The sequence below is a fragment of the Hippocampus zosterae genome, chromosome 3 (assembly GCF_025434085.1).
Source record: "Hippocampus zosterae strain Florida chromosome 3, ASM2543408v3, whole genome shotgun sequence".
NCBI classification, from domain to species: domain Eukaryota; kingdom Metazoa; phylum Chordata; class Actinopteri; order Syngnathiformes; family Syngnathidae; genus Hippocampus; species Hippocampus zosterae.
The window spans coordinates 10301931-10319830 of NC_067453.1; the positions used below are offsets into that span (position 1 = coordinate 10301931).

Below are 17900 nucleotides of genomic sequence, written 5' to 3' on the forward strand. Positions count from 1 at the left end.
TGATTAAACCGGTTCCAAACCATGCATATTTCAAAGGCTAAAAGCTGACTTTTTTTTTTTGCTGGACTGCTGTGTTTCCCTCACGTCTACGATAGTCGCCTGACGTCACAAACAACCTGTATTGCATGCGGGACGTGATATCACGCGTGAATTGATTATAGTTAAATGCCACCCTTCGAGTGATAATCGAGTCACCGTTGTTGGTTTATCAAGTCACAGATAGCAGTCGAGGTAAATCTAGCAGCAGCTGTCTGTTAGTCTCATATCAACTGTGAAAGAAACAAGTGCATGACATGGACTTCCACTTGGCCACATACGCAATGTACCAGCGTAAATATACAATGATCATGCCAGTAGAAGCTCCCCCTTCGTTCTCCCACTTTAAAAGGTTTTGGAAGCCCACTCCGGTCTGCCTCTTGGGAATCGAACCAAAGTATGTGGTAATGAAAGGCTTGTCTTTCGCGGTATTTTGGGGTGGGGGCTGCGGTGTGGTAGGGGGGCGGGGGCTTGGAAGCAGACAATATAAAATTCACATCAGAGTCAGCCTCTTTTATGCCTACTCATTGAACCCAAAATACTTGACATATTCAAATACAATATTTGATGTACAACGCTGGCGATTTACTTCATGGTGTTGGACTTGAAGTGGAAGTCGTTGCTGGTGTGAACGACAGCGTTTTCAACCATAGACCACTTTTGAGGGTGGAGGGATTTATGATTAATGGCTTTCACACGATCCAAGCAGTGATCGCTGCTTACGATCTGGCTGTGGACGCAGTGGAGTCATTTCAGGATTGCAAGAATCTGTCTGGCTCCACTTGAAAGGCTCTGCCAGGTGTCCATTGGAGAGGATAAGAAGGACAGACGGTGTTGGATGTGTGCATACTGCACCCACTGACCTGCGCGCACTTGTGGTGCGTGTGCGCGTGCATGTGCACCTACCTGCGTGCGTGCCTGCGTACTGTACTGCACACCAGCCTGACAGACTGGTGGGCCAGTGATGCATTAGCCATGGCCAGAGATTGGTATGGAATAAATAATGGATACCATCCTTTACTTCTGAATAAATCAAGACCTGAGAAATGGAGAGAGACAAGAGATAACATTAAGGAGTGAGTTGGAGAAATTGAGAGTCAGGCAGAGCAAAGTGTTTGTCCAAACCGGAAGAATGTAATATCACGGGGTAAAATGTTGTCCTCCTTTCCAAATCTCACCCTTTGTATCTGCATCTTATATCATATTTGTTTGGATGAGATCATTCTGTTTTCTTCAATAAATTCTTTGTTCTGTTGTTGACTTCGCATTTCAGGCTGAAGGCCAGACGTTTGCCTTCCCTGATATCTTCCCGGCAAAGATCAGCACGCCAGCAGAGGGTTCACTGGAAGAGATGCAGGAGAAGTTCATGGAGGATGAGAAGCAGAGGCAGAAACCTGACCCGAGGAGAGGAGGGGTCACCGAGTGGTTCGGACTCTGAGGCTGCTCACATATTGTGTGTGTGCGCGCATGCGCGTGTGCGTGTGGGCAGGGCGGAGGCTGTCTCACAGGCTGAAACACACCGAAGAAGCAACTGTTGGGATGCCATATCCATTTCTGCATACAAAGCTCACCAGCGTGCACATGTCTGCATCTGTTCTTCTGTCCGTGTGCGTGCGTGTTTCTGTGAGAACTCAATAACCAGAGCCGTAACAGAATCCTCAGAGGAGGCGAACGGCCCGGCCTCCGTATTTCATTAAACTATCCCACCATACAGCACCTCCATCACCGCAGTTGACCTCCTCTGAGACTTTGTTTCTCCCGCCTCCTTCTGCGGGGCCACATCTTTTCTCCCCAAAATCCCGTTTGCACGGAAATCTCATTTCGAGTGAATAACAAACATGAAAATTGTACATGAACACTTGAGTAGCTGTTAATATTTGCAACATTCTTGCCAAGTGTAAAGAGAAATTAACCATTGTTCGTGTTAAAATGTAGCACAATAAAGTCCTCTTAAAACTTTATAAAGTCCAAGATGTCACCTGTCATGACGGTCACACAAGAAGTTGAAGAACCCCCTGCTAATGTACAGTATAGTGTCAATCATTGAAGCGCGCTACCTTAAATTTAATGAACGATAAAGACACTGTAGACTAAAGTTTTGGGACAGTGCTTAAGTCATACAGCAACATCTCGTAAACCAAAAATATTGAAAATTTACTTTTTAATGTTTGTATACATACAGCTGGTTGTCTGGCGTGCGTTGGCGTGACACAACCAACTACAATCTTTTGTTATTGTCTCTTTCTGAAAGCGCGAGGGCAAGCCCCTCTGCACTTCCATCTCACTGTTAACTGAACACCGAGTTGCTCAGCCAATGACTGGCAGTTAGGCTGGCTTTGACATGGCGGCTGAGGCACAATTTTGTCAAAGCCAAAGGGTAAGCAGATCTGCACGGAGTGTTAGCACAGATTATCACGTGCTAACAGTGTTACCAGCATGATTATAATATTCAGGTTAAAGTGATGATGTTAGGGTGAGAGGAGTAAAGCCTGTTATTTTTATTTTTTTTATTTTTTAATGACTCCTTTAATGTCTTGTGCAATATTGCTTAGGAGCAATATGGAATCCACTTTAGAGGTGTCCTTTTTTTTGTTAATTTGTTTTGTTGTCCAATACCAAACGATGTCTGTGGTTCACTGCAACTTCATCCATGCTTTGTCCATCTTTCGTCCTCTTCCGCATGTTTCTACACTGGTCTTCCTCTGACACGGCACGAATAGAAGTGGTATGGTATTCCTTACAGCTTTTACTTTCGGCCAGTTGGAAGAGACCGCCAGGACAACCCACATCCTTTTCTTTTTATGAGTTTGCCTTGGATTAATTGACCAATTTAGGTAAACAACATTTGAGATATTTCAGCAAAGCAACATCATGCAGTGTTTTATTATTTAGTTATAGCACCTCTTGCCATGAGTTGAGAAAATCTGTCTAATTGTTACTGCTTGTTGCAATAAGAAGCAATAAACAGTCACTTGCCCAAAAGCGGCGCGCTTGCTTTTTCTTGCTCTCCTCGCCTCATCTCCCATGACCGCTGCACTCAACAACCGTCTCTCAGAGCTGCTGCTCGCCACACGCGCTGGCACGCACACGTGCCAGCGTGGTCTGGTAGCTCTTTTGACAAAGTAATGATCTGTGATTGAATCGGACCACTGGAGGACTGAGTTCTCTTACGGTAAAAAGGCCCATAAAGGGGAGGGACCGCTCCCAGGCCTGCTCAGATCCTCCATTATGCCTGCGGGCCAAGGTTACAGTTTAAGTGTCCCCCAGCCGTGACCACAAAATGCTGGCTCGTACGAAAGCTCCGGTCCCCGACCCACAGCAAGCTAACTCTTCTATCACTAAGGAGAATGTCAATATTGATCCTGTTGGCCCATTCTGTGCTGCCCGGAACTGCTCGCCCCCTGCGCCGCTTTCAAGTGAGCCGATTCTCAACACTGCAATTTACTTATTACTCAGCTATTCTGTCTCTCATCTCGATATACCTGCTGTGCCCCCCCCCCCCCCAATATATTTTCTATTTGCAGTTTGGGTTTTTTTCCTCAGGAAATTCTATTTTTGCTGTCCTTGACCCCCTGGAGGTAACCATTTAGTTTACCGGGAACCATATTTGGTCACAAGTTCTATTCACAATGGAAGCCGCACTCCTCACTAGAAGACAGGATGTAATTTCCAACCAGTGAAGCGTGATAGGAATAGTCAGGATTTATATAACACAATGAAAAAGAAACAGTTATAGTCATGCTAAAATATATTTTAAGGAAAATTCAGTCACCCCCCCCCCCCCAAAAAAAAGTAAGGATTACAATCGATCAAGTCTAGGCACTATAATTTTCAAATGCATTTGTTGGACACACTTCTCCTTCTCCCTCTTAAATTCTCCGTGAATCATGCAAATTTAAGACTTGTGACAATTCCATCATTAGGTTCATCAGTTGACTATACTGTATTAGTGATATCATATACCCGTATATCCATCCATCCATTTTCCGATCCGCTTTATCCTCACAAGGGTCGCGGGGGTGCTGGAGCCAATCCCAGCTATCTTCGGGCAGTAGGCATGGGACACCCTGAACTGGTTTCCAGCCAATCGCAGGGCACACAGAGACAAACAACCATCCACGCGCACACACACACTTGAGGATAATTGAGAGTGTTCAATCAGCCTGCCATGCATTTTTTTGGAATGTGGGAGGAAACCCGAGTACCCGGAGAAAACCCACGCAGGCCCGGGGAGAACATGCAAACTCCACACAGGGAGGCCGGAGCTGGAATTGAACCCGGGACCTCTGCACTGTGACGTTGTCACACTAACCACTGGTCCACCGCTGTTATGCTGCGAAACATCAGGCCAGGTTAAAAAAAAAAAAGTCACTTCAGCCAGGATCCAGGGAGGAGATTTTCCCGTTTTCTTTATTGCAAGTGCAAACAGATTAGCGTAACACATGGACTAATGCTCTCCAAGTTGTCCGGCGCGCAGTGACTTCCTCATTCCTCTTTTAAAAGGAGTTCACCTGAACTTCCCAGGTGTTTGCAATTAGCTCTCTTGAAATAATTAGCGTTCTGTAAAATGCATTGAGCATCACACGCTGACATCACACAGTAACAGTTTGGATGGAGAGAAAGAGGCACCTTTCTCTCCATCCAAAAGCCACAAAAAAACCCCAACCATTTTTAATGGGTCATTTGGTATCATATATACTGTATATAAAGAGTTTCTATGTAAAGGGCACCTTTCTTGACACTATCAAACTGAACATCTACATAGTTGGACAGTTGTGAACCAACCACTGCATTTGGGGATCCAATCTCACTCGCTTCTTTTAAATATCGGAGCGAGAACAGCGGACATTTTGCAGGATTCTAATAATCTCCCTTTACAGTGTTAGTAATGAAACAAGTTGGCCTGAAACTGTCCGGGATAATATTCAATTCATGTTTTATGATTGTGTTTTGTGGTTTTCACGGGTCTAAAGTTCCATTGCCTCATTTCTCAAAGGTGCTAATCTGTTGATCGTTGGACACCGGATTGGTCAAACACATTTGGATGATGACACACAGAGAAGAGGATGATTTGAACCTTGTTTTTCAGAGCATTGTCAGACAGTCAGTTAATGAGATCATTGCTGCTCCCACTGATGAGTAAGTCAGTGAGCAGAATCAAACAGGCTGCAGGAGGTGTTAAACAATTGAATGACTCACGGATCGTCGAGACATAATAAAGTCTTAACAGCCTGATGTCTGTTTTCAATTTGAGGGAATGCTTGGAGGTTCCATAACGACGTGATAATAATGATAGGCTCACATTTTTGACCCATAGTCACAGGGATTTACTTGGAAGGTAATAAATAGTACGGTGTGAGATACGCTTTTCAGAAGTATATCATCTCATATTTCGAGTTTGAAGATGTGGCAATCCAGCCCAACTAGCAGAGTGTCTGCTTGTGAATAAACCAGATGACGGATGATCTTGCCAGAAAAGAACGTCGAGTATGTGAGGGTCGACCACTAAATGCAAGATTTAGCCCCAAATCAATAGCGGGAAAATTGTCATTTATGTAAGATGCATATATCATGTTCCCCCAACATTTATGAGACAGCTTCATGCATCCACACTATGCTTAATTTACCGTTGCCACAGCCATTGTTAGTCTTTAACTGATGAGTGGAGGAGCACGCCGAGTCATAAACATGGCCAGACCAAGACCTGAATGCTGACATTTAAAACTCACTCAACCTTGCAGGTGAACTTGATTTGACCTTGTCTGAACTTTTAAAGGCTGTTCAGTGTTTCTGTTTCCTCACAAAGGAACGAGCAAACGGCAAATTTCATAATCCGTATTTGATCCATGAATCAATCAGTAGATCTCCTGGTTCAATTCCAATTGTCATTGAAAATGTCTTTATTTTGTAACATGATTTTCTCAGACAGAAGTGACAACTTATCTTGCCGTGTCACAGTCTGTCATCAGTGGGTTACAACAGAGACAAATTGAGAATTGAAGAGTTACAGAAAGGCGTAGAAGTGGACCGCCTTGCAAAAAACAACAGCCCATTTTGACTGTTGGCTCCTTGTTCAAGAACAGTACGTTGTGAAAGAAACAATGAACAACGGCACATTTTGACAAAGGGTCAAATTAAGTTCAACCTGGAATGTTGGAGTCTGGATATTTCACCAATATCCCGAACTTTTTGCAAGTAGCTTATCATTGTTCTGCTGATTTTGTAACTTTGAACCACTCAAATGTACTGTAGATTTAGAGTCAACCCCATTGAACAGAATGACTGTACTGACCGCAGACACCCGATCCTGTCTGAGAGAAAGTGGAGCCTGGTGCTCCTCTCTGGTATTTTGCTACGACAGAGACTACAGGATAGCTGTGTCTGAAACTCTTCGAAATTAAGTCGAACACAATAAAATTGAGACCGGAACTGACCAAGTTAACGTACCGGTAATCATGGAAAACCACGTAGCTCCGCCTATGTATGAGGTCCGACTGGGGGAATTGCCGCACCTTGAAAGTGCATAAGATGGAATTGACCTAGTGGGAGAATATGCCCACGCTTGTGAGCAGAAGTTCAGGCATTGTGTCAATGAACAATTTCTTTTGAGAATGCCCCATAGAGCCCAGGTCAAAGACGGGGGCAATTCCTCTGACAAACTTCTAATCCGATGACAATGAGGTCATTCCTATTCCGCTCATAGCCCCTAAGGGGCATACAGTATGTTCATGCTATCTGGAGATTTTTGTATATTGTTGTGCACAATACATGAACGTGTACATGAACTCTACACCTTGGTTGATTTCCTTCTGTATTTGAAGCCTGCAGCAGTTTCTGTTGGCAAATTCATCCTTTACTATTTTTCAACAAGCAGCAATTTCTAGTCTTTTCATACAATTTTGCAAACATTGCCTGGCTTTTCACAGTGGAAGAATGTGGTTTGAAGTGACAGCTGAGTGAACAACCTGGTTTATTTCCAAGAGAAACCGTGCTTCTTAAAAGCGCGTCCTTGCAAAGTATGCCTCTCCGATCCTTGGAAATTACGTTGTAATGGACGGACCGAAGAGTGTCCGCCCTCAACGCACTGCAAGCATCAGCAAGAAGCTCCTTAATTATAATGTAAGGCAATTTGTGGTGAAAAGTGCCTTGATATTTCATGAGAGAGAAAACGGTCATTGTAGATACTGTGTCTGTGTAGATACTAAGACTATATATATATATATATATATATATATTAGAGCTGTCAAACGATTAAAATATTTAATCTAATTAAAAATGCAACTGTCATAATTAACTCAAATGAACTAAAAAATTAATCGTGATTACTCACACCTTTTTTATCATTTCTGAATTTCCTTTAACATTTTTTATCCAATTTTTCCACATTTTAATGCTCTCATCAAAATGGAATCATGAGTCAGTTTTCTATGTGCCAAATGCAAATATTTACTGAAATAACAATTTCGATTTTCAATTTTACATGAACATTTTTCACTTGGAGCAGTTATTCACACATAATCTTTCACACAATATTACTGTCCATCAACAACAGTGAAAAAAATATTTTTTTCACACAACAGCTGCTTTGACAGCTTTTTAAATTGAAATCAAAACAGAGCAATATAACATTATAAAGTGCACATCTAAGGTAACCTAGTACTCAGCCTGTAGTGGATTTAAACCATGGTTGCATACTTCGTTTTTCTCAAGTTTGCTTTGAACACAGCAGTCTGTTTCTGTATGTTTCTTGGAGAATAACGAGACCCCGGACACCAGTGTTCGTTATGTGCCGCTGTATTCAACACTGCCGGCCGTACAAACATGCGCACGCACTTCCCCCGTGCTGCTGGGGAAAACCATTCTGAAAGAGGGGGGTTTCATTCCCCCTAACACAGTCGGGCTATGTTGATTGTGTTGGTCCTTCTTGCGCGGAAGTCTCTCTACGGTTTTGTGTAGACCTCATTTCGGATGACCACACTTGGTTCGATGACAACACTGGAGACGTTTTATTTTCGCTAGGTCGCTACCACTACAGCGCGCTGTCACTGTCAGATGAACACAGAGAAGCTCGGAACACTGTAACCTTCCACACAAAATAGGTCCAAACAAGTAACAATCGCGTCAGTGGCATAAATCGTGTACCTGTATGATGTGTATATATAGAGAGAAGAACAGGTAACTTTGGTCTTGTCAGTGGAGCAATCTGGCAACTTTTTAAAAGTAAACTTTCCATTCATAAACTCTTTAAGCTTCCGTTTTTGGTGTCTCGAGCTGCCGTGGCTTGTAAAACAGACATGGGCGTGGACGTCTGCAGCGCGCTTGTTGTTTTGTTTCTGGCTTATTTACAGAGCAACGTAACATCCGCTTGTGACGTGTGTCGCGTTAATCTTGCGAGAAAAAATTTAATCCCGTTAAAATTCATTTAAATTAATGCCAATAAAAACGCGCTAAACTGATAAATAATGCATATAATTATGTGCATCAACAAGAGAAAGTTGTGATCCTTCCCCATGATTTGTTTACATGTTACCATGAATGTGTCCTGAAGAGAGCGTCACCCCCTTGTCGCAGTTCACAAAGCTTATATTTAAATGCTCGTGTTTGTTTAGTTTTTGTTTCATACAGCATGAAGGCATTTTAAAGTTGAGTTTTCAGTGGAGTACTGTACCACACTGTGCCGCAATGTGCTGGGGAAGCACTGAAGGAAGTGTTAAAGCATAATGAAGAACAGCGACATGTCATACCACGTTTTGTGATTTTAATATTTGTCGGTCCCGCAGAGGAGAGAGAAAATTCATGTGTGAGTATTGTTCTATGCTCCATGTGTTTGTGTTGCTGCTCCATGTGCGTTCTAGTAGAAGTTGTACATATGAAAGTTTATAACATGTTAAAGCTATGCTACTTTCCATTAGTCCCTCTACTGCGTTTCATATTATATGATAGCATTCAACAAGTGGACTTTCATTACAGGAAGTTTCATGCTTGCACGAACATTTTGGTGTTTAAATAAACAATGCTTGAATCTTTTACATTGTTTTTTTTTTACAAGTCAGTTTTACAGTGAACTTCAAATGCGAGTGACAAATGAACAGAATGAAGCAAGCAATTTGCAAGCTAGTACCTAGCAGTTGCTGAGGAACATTTTAGAAGGCGTATTTCTTATGTGATGTTTAAAAGGTATGGGAGTGGTTCAAAATATAATGAAATGTATTTTAACGCCTGTCTGCATCACAGATTTTCACATATTGCGTGTGTGTCTGGTTCACTACCGTGGGAGGCCAAAAAAGTGACAGTAAAAAAGACAAAGGGAACATCAAGCTAACATCAGGCTTTAAACTGGAAGCTGTCCAGCAGCACAGGACTGCCAGGATTAATTGAGACTCTGATTTTACGCCACAAAAGTCCAGGAAGGTACATTAAGAAATAGTCTCTATCGAACTATCACACAAGGATTCCTGCAACAGATGGTATGGACGCCACTGATTCTTGATAGAGATGTCATCTAAATAGACACAAGTGAAGCACTTAGCTGAGAACAACCCTCCTGCCAAGAACTCGAAAAAAAAGTGTCCAAAAGAGAAGAACTGATGTTCTTTTACTGAACACCCAAAACAAATAAGTCTGACACCACTTGTAAATGTATTTTTAAGTACCTCCAAGGTTGTATGCCTTCAAGTCACAATTTACAATTTAGCGTTCATTTTGGAGTTCCAACCCATCAATCCTCACCGAGGAAAAAAAATGGAGTTGCTCAGAAACTTCTCGTGAGACTTCAAGTATCAAGTACAACTTTATTGTCAACTCTTGGTAAGCATCTCAGGGAAGAGCACAGTCCGGTCCAGACTTGAGCCTTCCTTTATGGACCCAGAGCTATTATTGCGTCCTTTGGGGTATGCTTACAATTTACCTGGCGCAACCTTTTGAAGATTTATGGTCACCTTTCTGGTCATCACTGTCATCCGGGGGTCACTAACCTGAAACACGTAGCTGCTTCTGGGTACTGATTCATGGCTACCAGTTTAACATTCACTTCTGAAATAACAAGTATGACCTTTAATTTTGGATTATTGTCACGTTGAGCCCGAGGCGATGAGAAATCGCCTCGTGCACAACAGAAAAAAACGAGGTGGATCCCCGGAGAAGCAGACAACGAAAAGATCTTGTGAGAACAAAGGGATTTTAATAAATAACAAAAGGAGCCCGAACAGGGAAAACGGTAACAGAAAGCGCTGGTCAAATAAGAACCAGGAAAAAATAAGGAAGATAACCGAAAACGCTCGCGAAACGATAAAGGGCGAGGAACTACCAAGATAACAATTAGATCACAATATGAAGTACGCGAAGATTGGGGCCGTAAGGCAATAGGGCAGCGAGAAATGGTCGAACGACGAGAATAGCAAATAGCGAGCAATGGCACGGTAAGGAATTCTCCGGCAGTGAGATGACTGCCGGAGTCGCCTAATAAAGGCACGTAATCAGCCCGAAATAACGGGCAGGTGTGCCGAACAGGCGGCGGGAGAACCCGCCACCTGCTGGCGAGCACGCGACGTGACAGTACCCCCCCCTCAATGGACGCCTCCCGGCGGACTACCCGGTTTGGACGGATGAGCAGTGTGGAAGTCGCGCAGAAGGGACGGGTCAAGGATCCAGGAGCGAGGCACCCATTGCCGCTCCTCCGGCCCGTAGCCCTCCCAATCGACCAGGTACTGGAAGCCCTTGCCCCTGCGCCGAGAGTCCAGGATGGCACGAACCGTGTACACCGGGTCCCCGTCGACCACCCGCGGGGGCGGCGGCGGAGCGGGAGGGGGCGCCAAGGCGCTGGAAGACACAGGCTTGAGCAGGGAGACGTGGAACACGGGGTGGACCTTCATGGAGGCCGGCAGCCGGAGCCTGACCGCGACGGGGCTGATGACGGCCTCGACCTCGAACGGGCCAGCGAACCGGGGCCCCAGTTTGGCAGACGAGCCGGCCAGGCGAAGATCCCTCGCAGCCAGCCACACCTTTTCTCCCACCGCATATGAGGGCGCCGGGCGCCGACGACGATCAGCGATCCGCCGGTTCCGGGACGCAGTGCGGGACAACGCAGCCCGGGCCTCCCTCCACACGTGATGGGCCCGCTTAAGGTGGTGCTGCACGGAGGGGACCTCCACCTGCCCCTCCTGGGACGGGAACAGCGGTGGCTGGTAACCGTAGGCCGTCATGAACGGCGATCTGCCTGTAGCGGAGGAAACGAGAGTGTTGTGGGCATATTCCACCCAGGGCAGGTGGTCAGCCCAGGATGCCGGACGGTGGAGACAAACACAGCGGAGGGCTGCCCCCAGATCCTGGTTGGCGCGCTCAGCCTGTCCATTGGACTGAGGGTGGTACCCCGAGGTCAGGCTGGCCGTAGCTCCGAGGGACCGGCAGAACCGCTTCCAGACGCGGGACACAAACTGGGGCCCCCGATCTGACACGATGTCCGCCGGAATGCCGTGGAGACGGAAGACGTGCTGGATGAGGAGGTTGGCGGTCTCCAGCGCCGACGGCAACCTGGACAAGGGCACAAAGTGAGCGGCCTTGGAGAAGCGGTCCACGATCGTGAGCACGACCGTCCGGCCCCGGGAAGGCGGCAGGCCCGTGACGAAGTCCACCGCGATGTGAGACCACGGGCGAGGAGGAATGGGCAGCGGCTGGAGCAGTCCCGCCGGAGGCTGATGCGACGACTTGCCGCAGGCGCAGGAGGTGCAGGCCTTGACGAACTCCGTCGTGTCGCGGCGGAGCTCCGGCCACCAGAAACGCTGGGCGACGAGCTGCACAGTCCGGTTCACCCCGGGATGACACGCCACCTTGGATGCGTGTCCCCACTGCAGGACCTCCGAACGGAGGGCAGGAGGCACGAACAGCTTCCCTGCTGGGCACCCCGCCGGCACCTGCACCCCCACCAGGGCGGACAGGATCCGCTGCTCAATCTCCCACTGGACGGCCCCCACTATGCACTGGGTCGGGAGGATGGTCTCCGGGGAACGGTCCCTCCCCGCAGGTTCGTGGAGCCGGGAAAGGGCGTCAGGCTTAGTGTTCTTGGAACCGGGGGAGTAGGTGAGAACGAAGTCGAACCTGGTGAGGAAGAGGGCCCACCGGGCCTGACGGGCGTTAAGTCTCTTCGCGGAGCGGAGATAGGCGAGGTTCTTATGGTCCGTGTATACGGTAAACGGTTCCTTAGCCCCCTCGAGCCAGTGCCGCCACTCCTGTAATGCGGTGACCACAGCCAACAGTTCCCGGTTGCCCACGTCGTAGTTCGACTCGGCGGCACTGAGTCGACGGGAGAAGAAGGCGCAGGGGTGCAGCTTCTGGTCGACTGGGGAGCGTTGGGACAGCACCGCACCCACCCCTGAATCCGAGGCGTCCACCTCTACGACGAAAGGGCGGTCAGGGTCAGGATGTTGCAGAACCGGGGGACTAGTGAACGCCGCCTTAAGACGAGCGAACGCCGCATCCGCGGCAGGGTCCCACTTAAAAGGGATCTTGGTCGAAGTAAGGCGGGTTAGGGGAAGCGCCATCTGGCTGTAACCACGGATGAAACGCCTATAGAAGTTGGCGAACCCCAAGAAGCGCTGCAGCTCCTTACGGTTGGACGGGACCGGCCATTCAGTGACCGCACGCGTCTTAATGGGGTCCGCCCGTAGCTTGCCCTGTTCTATAATGAACCCCAGGAAGGAGATTACGGGAACATGGAACTCACACTTTTCTGCCTTGACGAAGAGCCGGTTCTCGAGCAAACGTTGTAGCACCAGCCGAACATGTTGCCGGCGCTCATGCAGAGAACGAGAAAAAATTAAAATGTCGTCAAGATAAACGAAACAGAAGATGTTGATCATGTCCCGGAGCACGTCATTAATGAGGTTCTGGAAGACGGCGGGTGCGTTTGTGAGGCCAAAAGGCATGACGAGATATTCGAAATGGCCCAGGGGAGTCTTAAACGCGGTTTTCCACTCGTCGCCCTCTCGGATGCGAACCAAGTGGTAAGCGCTGCGTAAGTCTAATTTTGAGAATATTGTGGCTGTTTGTAATGGAGCGAAGGCGGAGTCCAACAAGGGTAGCGGGTATCTATTTTTAATTGTAATTTCATTTAACCCACGATAGTCTACGCAGGGTCGTAGGGACTTATCCTTCTTCCCCACGAAGAAGAAACCCGCCCCTAACGGTGAGCGTGATGGTCTGATGAGACCTGCAGCGAGCGAGCTGTTAATATACTCCGTTAACGCCTCGCGCTCGGGATGGGATACCTGATACAGACGCGAGGTTGGCAATGGAGCGCCCGCCTGCAGGTCTATCGCGCAATCGTAGGGGCGGTGTGGGGGCAAGGAGCGCGCGCGATCCTCGCTAAAGACCTCCCTAAGGTCCCGATAGCACTCCGGCACTCCGTCAAGGCAGATCTCCTCGGGGGGCGTGACGCGTTCGTGCCTCCCGACGGCTGACTGCAGGCAGTGCTGGTAACAATAGGGGCTCCAGCTATCGATAGCGGGGCGCGCCCATGAGATCACCGGGTTATGCGTTTGAAGCCAGGGTAAACCGAGGATGATCGGGGCGTTCCGGGACCGCATAACATAAAAACGGCGATGCTCCATATGATTACCGGATAGCGAAAGCTTTAACGGCTCCGTTCGATGCGTTACCACCGCCAGGAGGCGCCCATCTAGATCACGCACCCGCTTCGCCACAACCAACTCCTCTAAAAAGCACCCCAGTTCGGACGCGAGATTAGTGTCCATTAAACAGTCATCTGCTCCCGAATCCACCAGGGCCCGAACCCGTCTTGACCGAGAACCGCCGAATACCTCCGCCTCGAGCTCGAGTCTATTGGGGTGTCCCGGTCGCTTGTCTACTCGCCTAGACTCGGGGGGCGACGCGCGGGGCCGTGACTCACAGTACTCGGGAGAAGCGTGGAAGGACGATCCCGGATGGCTGGTTGCGGCGCGGGGGGATGGTTGGGCGCCGCTTGTTGTAGCATGGTCGCGATGACGGCGCCTTCCTTCCTCCGCACCACCGTCCTTGCCGCCCAGCTGCATCGGCTCGTCCCGGGAGTGATCACCGAACCCACGATGTTCCTCACGGTACGTGGTGCGGCGGGGCGGATACCGATCACCTCCACGCTCCCGGCCTCGCTCCCTCAGGCGATTGTCCATAAGGAGGGCGAGGTCGATCAGCTCCTCCAAATCGGTGCTGTGGTCGCGGGTCGCCAGCTCGTCCTTGAGTAATGAGTTCAGGCCACGGCGAAACAGTCCACACAGGGCCCGATCGTCGTACCCGCTCTGCGCGGCCAGGATCCGGAACTCGAAGGAGTAGTCAGCGACCGAACGCCTTCCCTGCTGCAGGGCGAGCAGCCGCCCCTCCGCCTCTCTGCCCCGCACGGGATGGTGGAACACCCGACGGAAGGCTGCCACGAAATCAGGATAGGAGGTGCGGAGATTCGGCTTAGCGTCGCTGGTCGCGATTGCCCACGATGCCGCCGGACCTGTCAAGAGACTCATGATATAAGCCACCTTGGCGGCGTCAGTGGCATAGGAGGACGGCTGTTGGTCAAAAACGAGCGAGCAGTTGTGTAAAAAGTGTCCACACTGCCCGTGCTCACCCCCGTAACGAGGGGGATGTGGAAGCGAGGGCTCCCTCGACATAGTAGGGTACGAGGAGGGAGCCTCCGGGATGGTAGGACGAAGCCCGGAAGGTGGTCTTCGTTCCTCCACCCGAATAAGGCGAGGTTCGAGATCATCGAACCGATGAGCCAGCATGGAGACCGCGCCGCTGAGTTCCGTAAGGGCTTGGCTGTGCTGACTCATTTGCCGCTCTTGTCGAGCAAGAGCGGACAAGATCTTTTCGGCGTCTGCGGGATCCATGGTGGCCGGAGAATTCTGTCACGTTGAGCCCGAGGCGATGAGAAATCGCCTCGTGCACAACAGAAAAAAACGAGGTGGATCCCCGGAGAAGCAGACAACGAAAAGATCTTGTGAGAACAAAGGGATTTTAATAAATAACAAAAGGAGCCCGAACAGGGAAAACGGTAACAGAAAGCGCTGGTCAAATAAGAACCAGGAAAAAATAAGGAAGATAACCGAAAACGCTCGCGAAACGATAAAGGGCGAGGAACTACCAAGATAACAATTAGATCACAATATGAAGTACGCGAAGATTGGGGCCGTAAGGCAATAGGGCAGCGAGAAATGGTCGAACGACGAGAATAGCAAATAGCGAGCAATGGCACGGTAAGGAATTCTCCGGCAGTGAGATGACTGCCGGAGTCGCCTAATAAAGGCACGTAATCAGCCCGAAATAACGGGCAGGTGTGCCGAACAGGCGGCGGGAGAACCCGCCACCTGCTGGCGAGCACGCGACGTGACAATTATTAATAATGATTTATTATATTCACATGGAGGCTGATCATGTTTAGAATTATTTAATCACCATCAACAACGATTTTAACTGGTAGGATAAATATCAATGAACCCTGATCATTACATCTATAGAAAGAGAATATTTTGATACAACTCAGGGTGCGTCCAGCCAGGTCATTTCACTCTGTACACGACAGTGACAATGACGCTTGGTACTAAGATATTGCTGCTGCAGGATGCACAAGTGGAAGAATGTGAAAGCAATTCGAGTGAGCATCAGAAATGCAATCAAATCCTGTCTCATAGAGAAAGGTTGCCAGCTTTCAAGACAATTGGTGATCGGTGACATTGCACACTCAGATCTACCTGGCATATTACTGTGGTGTGAAGAAATGACTACAACAAAAAATGCTAAGATGACTATGCAAAACGTAAACGCACAAATATATTGAACGGATGGGAAGAAAGGGATGGAGTTGATGAAGAAAGGGAAGAGGTCAGAGCAGTGGTTCTTAACCTGGGTTCTCAGCGGTTCGATGGAGCCTCTGTCATGGAGGGTAAGACACGCGACTCAACATGTCAACTAGTTATGCCACACCCGCTTGGCGATCACTGGCTGCAAATAATCACATTACATTACTCGTCCAATCAGTGCTGTGGGCAATGTAGTTTGCTTAGTAGTCAACGTGTGACTGTCGTGCAATTAAAAAAAAAAAATCCTCATCTCACCCCTCGGGTGGTGTCGGTCCCTCATTCAGCTCGGGTCCTCTACCATAGGCCAAGAAGCTTAAGGGTTCTGCGCAGTATCCTTGCTGTTCCCAGCACTGCACATTTCTGGACTGAGATGTCCAATGTTGTTCCCGGGATCTGTTTCAACCACTCATCTAGTTTGGGGGCCACTGCCCCGAGTGCGCCGACCACCACAGGCACGACTGTCACCTTTACCTTCCAGACTCTCTCCTGCTCCTCTCTGAGCCCTTGGTATTTCTCGAGTTCCTTCTTTCTGATATTTCCATCACTTGGGACCGCTACATCCACTACAACTGCTTTCCTCTGCCCTTTATCTATGATCACGATATCTGGTTGGTTCACCATTACCATCTTGTCAGTCTGGATCTGGAAGTCCCACAGGATCTTTGCTCTGTCATTCTCCACCACCTTCAGAGGTGTTTCCCATTTTGACCGTGGGGTTTCCAGTCCATACTCCGCACAGATGTTTCGGTAGACTATGCCAGCTACCTAGTTATGACATTCTATGTAGACTTTCCCTGCCAGCATCTTACACCCTGCAGTTACCGTATTTTCACGACTATTCGACGCATCGTACTAATGGCCGCAGTCTCATTAATGGGTGACATTTCTGTATTTTACACATACACAGGACGCATCGTACTAATGGCCGCAGTTTTACAGTGGTAAAACATACGCCAGCTTAAACATACGGCATGCATGCGCGCACTCTAACACGTTAGCTTGAAGCATACGGTAGCATGCCAAGATATACAGATAAGCTAAAAACACGTTTTTAAAAAGGCAACGAAAGCAGAACTGAGTTCGGGTGTATTTTATTTAGCCATCGTACAATGTTCTCACGTTTATCGATCAATCATCACCCAGAAATCCATCAAAGTCCTCATCCTCTGTATCAGAAGCAGAGGACTGCACATCTCAGTTGTCATTGAATGCATCACATGCTAGTGTGAGTTGCTACGCATTGCTGAGCGGAAAGAAGGAGTAGCAACAGCAAAGTCAACATTTCTCTCGTGTGAAGCTTTCCCACATTTGAAAGTAAAGAACAGCGAAACATGGTGGCAGCGCGTGTGTGTGTAGAAAGAATTGAACAATTGTGCAAGTACCGTAATCCATCAAAAACGCCGCGTTCCCTCTCGTTGTTGCGTATTGTGGCGTAACTCGCCAAGCGCTGCCTCTCACTCTTTGTAAAGTTGTGTTTGCCACCGATCATCCATTGTTCCCATGCCGTTTGCAACTTTACTTTGAACGCCCGGTTGATGCCAATGTCCAGCGGTTGGAGTTCTTTAGTCAAGGCTCCGGGAATAACGGCAAGCTCAGAGTTCATTTGCTTGACTTGTTTTTTCACAGCTGCTGTGAGATGGGCACGCATGCCAAAAGCATAACCGGTGGCTTTAAGTTTGAACTGAGCTTCGTAGGCGTGTCTTTTTGTCGAATTTATTTTCAGGGGTTCTTAGAAAACAAAACCGGAGTTGTCTTGCAACAATGCACATTGCCACACTCTATACAAGTGTTGGTACCTGCTTGCGGCGTCCACTTACACGCCCACCCTTCACCATTGGCGGACTAGCTTGCCTGTCCTCTCTCTCCCTCTCTCTCTCTCTCTCCCTCTCCATATATGAATATATACACGCCCACCCTTCCCTGATTGGCCAACTTCTTTTCCGCATGCCTGGCCACAGTCACTTCCGCCTTTTCTCTATATAAACAGCGTGTCGGCTGTCAGTCAGATTTTGGAACTCAGCGCAT

The 17900-nt window shown here is 48.1% G+C and overlaps 2 protein-coding genes across 2 annotated transcripts in view; both read left to right on the forward strand.

The window, feature by feature from the left end:
- The window catches only part of mrpl23 (mitochondrial ribosomal protein L23), a 58600-nt gene extending 55582 nt beyond the window's left edge, over positions 1-3018 (forward strand). The window contains exon 5 of the mRNA XM_052060142.1: positions 1310-3018. Within this exon, the coding sequence (XP_051916102.1) occupies positions 1310-1474 (165 nt within the window). The 3' untranslated portion in view covers positions 1475-3018. The remainder of the gene's footprint in view (positions 1-1309) is intronic.
- The window catches only part of nap1l4a (nucleosome assembly protein 1-like 4a), a 220113-nt gene that overhangs the window by 11605 nt on the left and 190608 nt on the right, over positions 1-17900 (forward strand). The gene's annotated exons all lie outside the window — the stretch shown is intronic.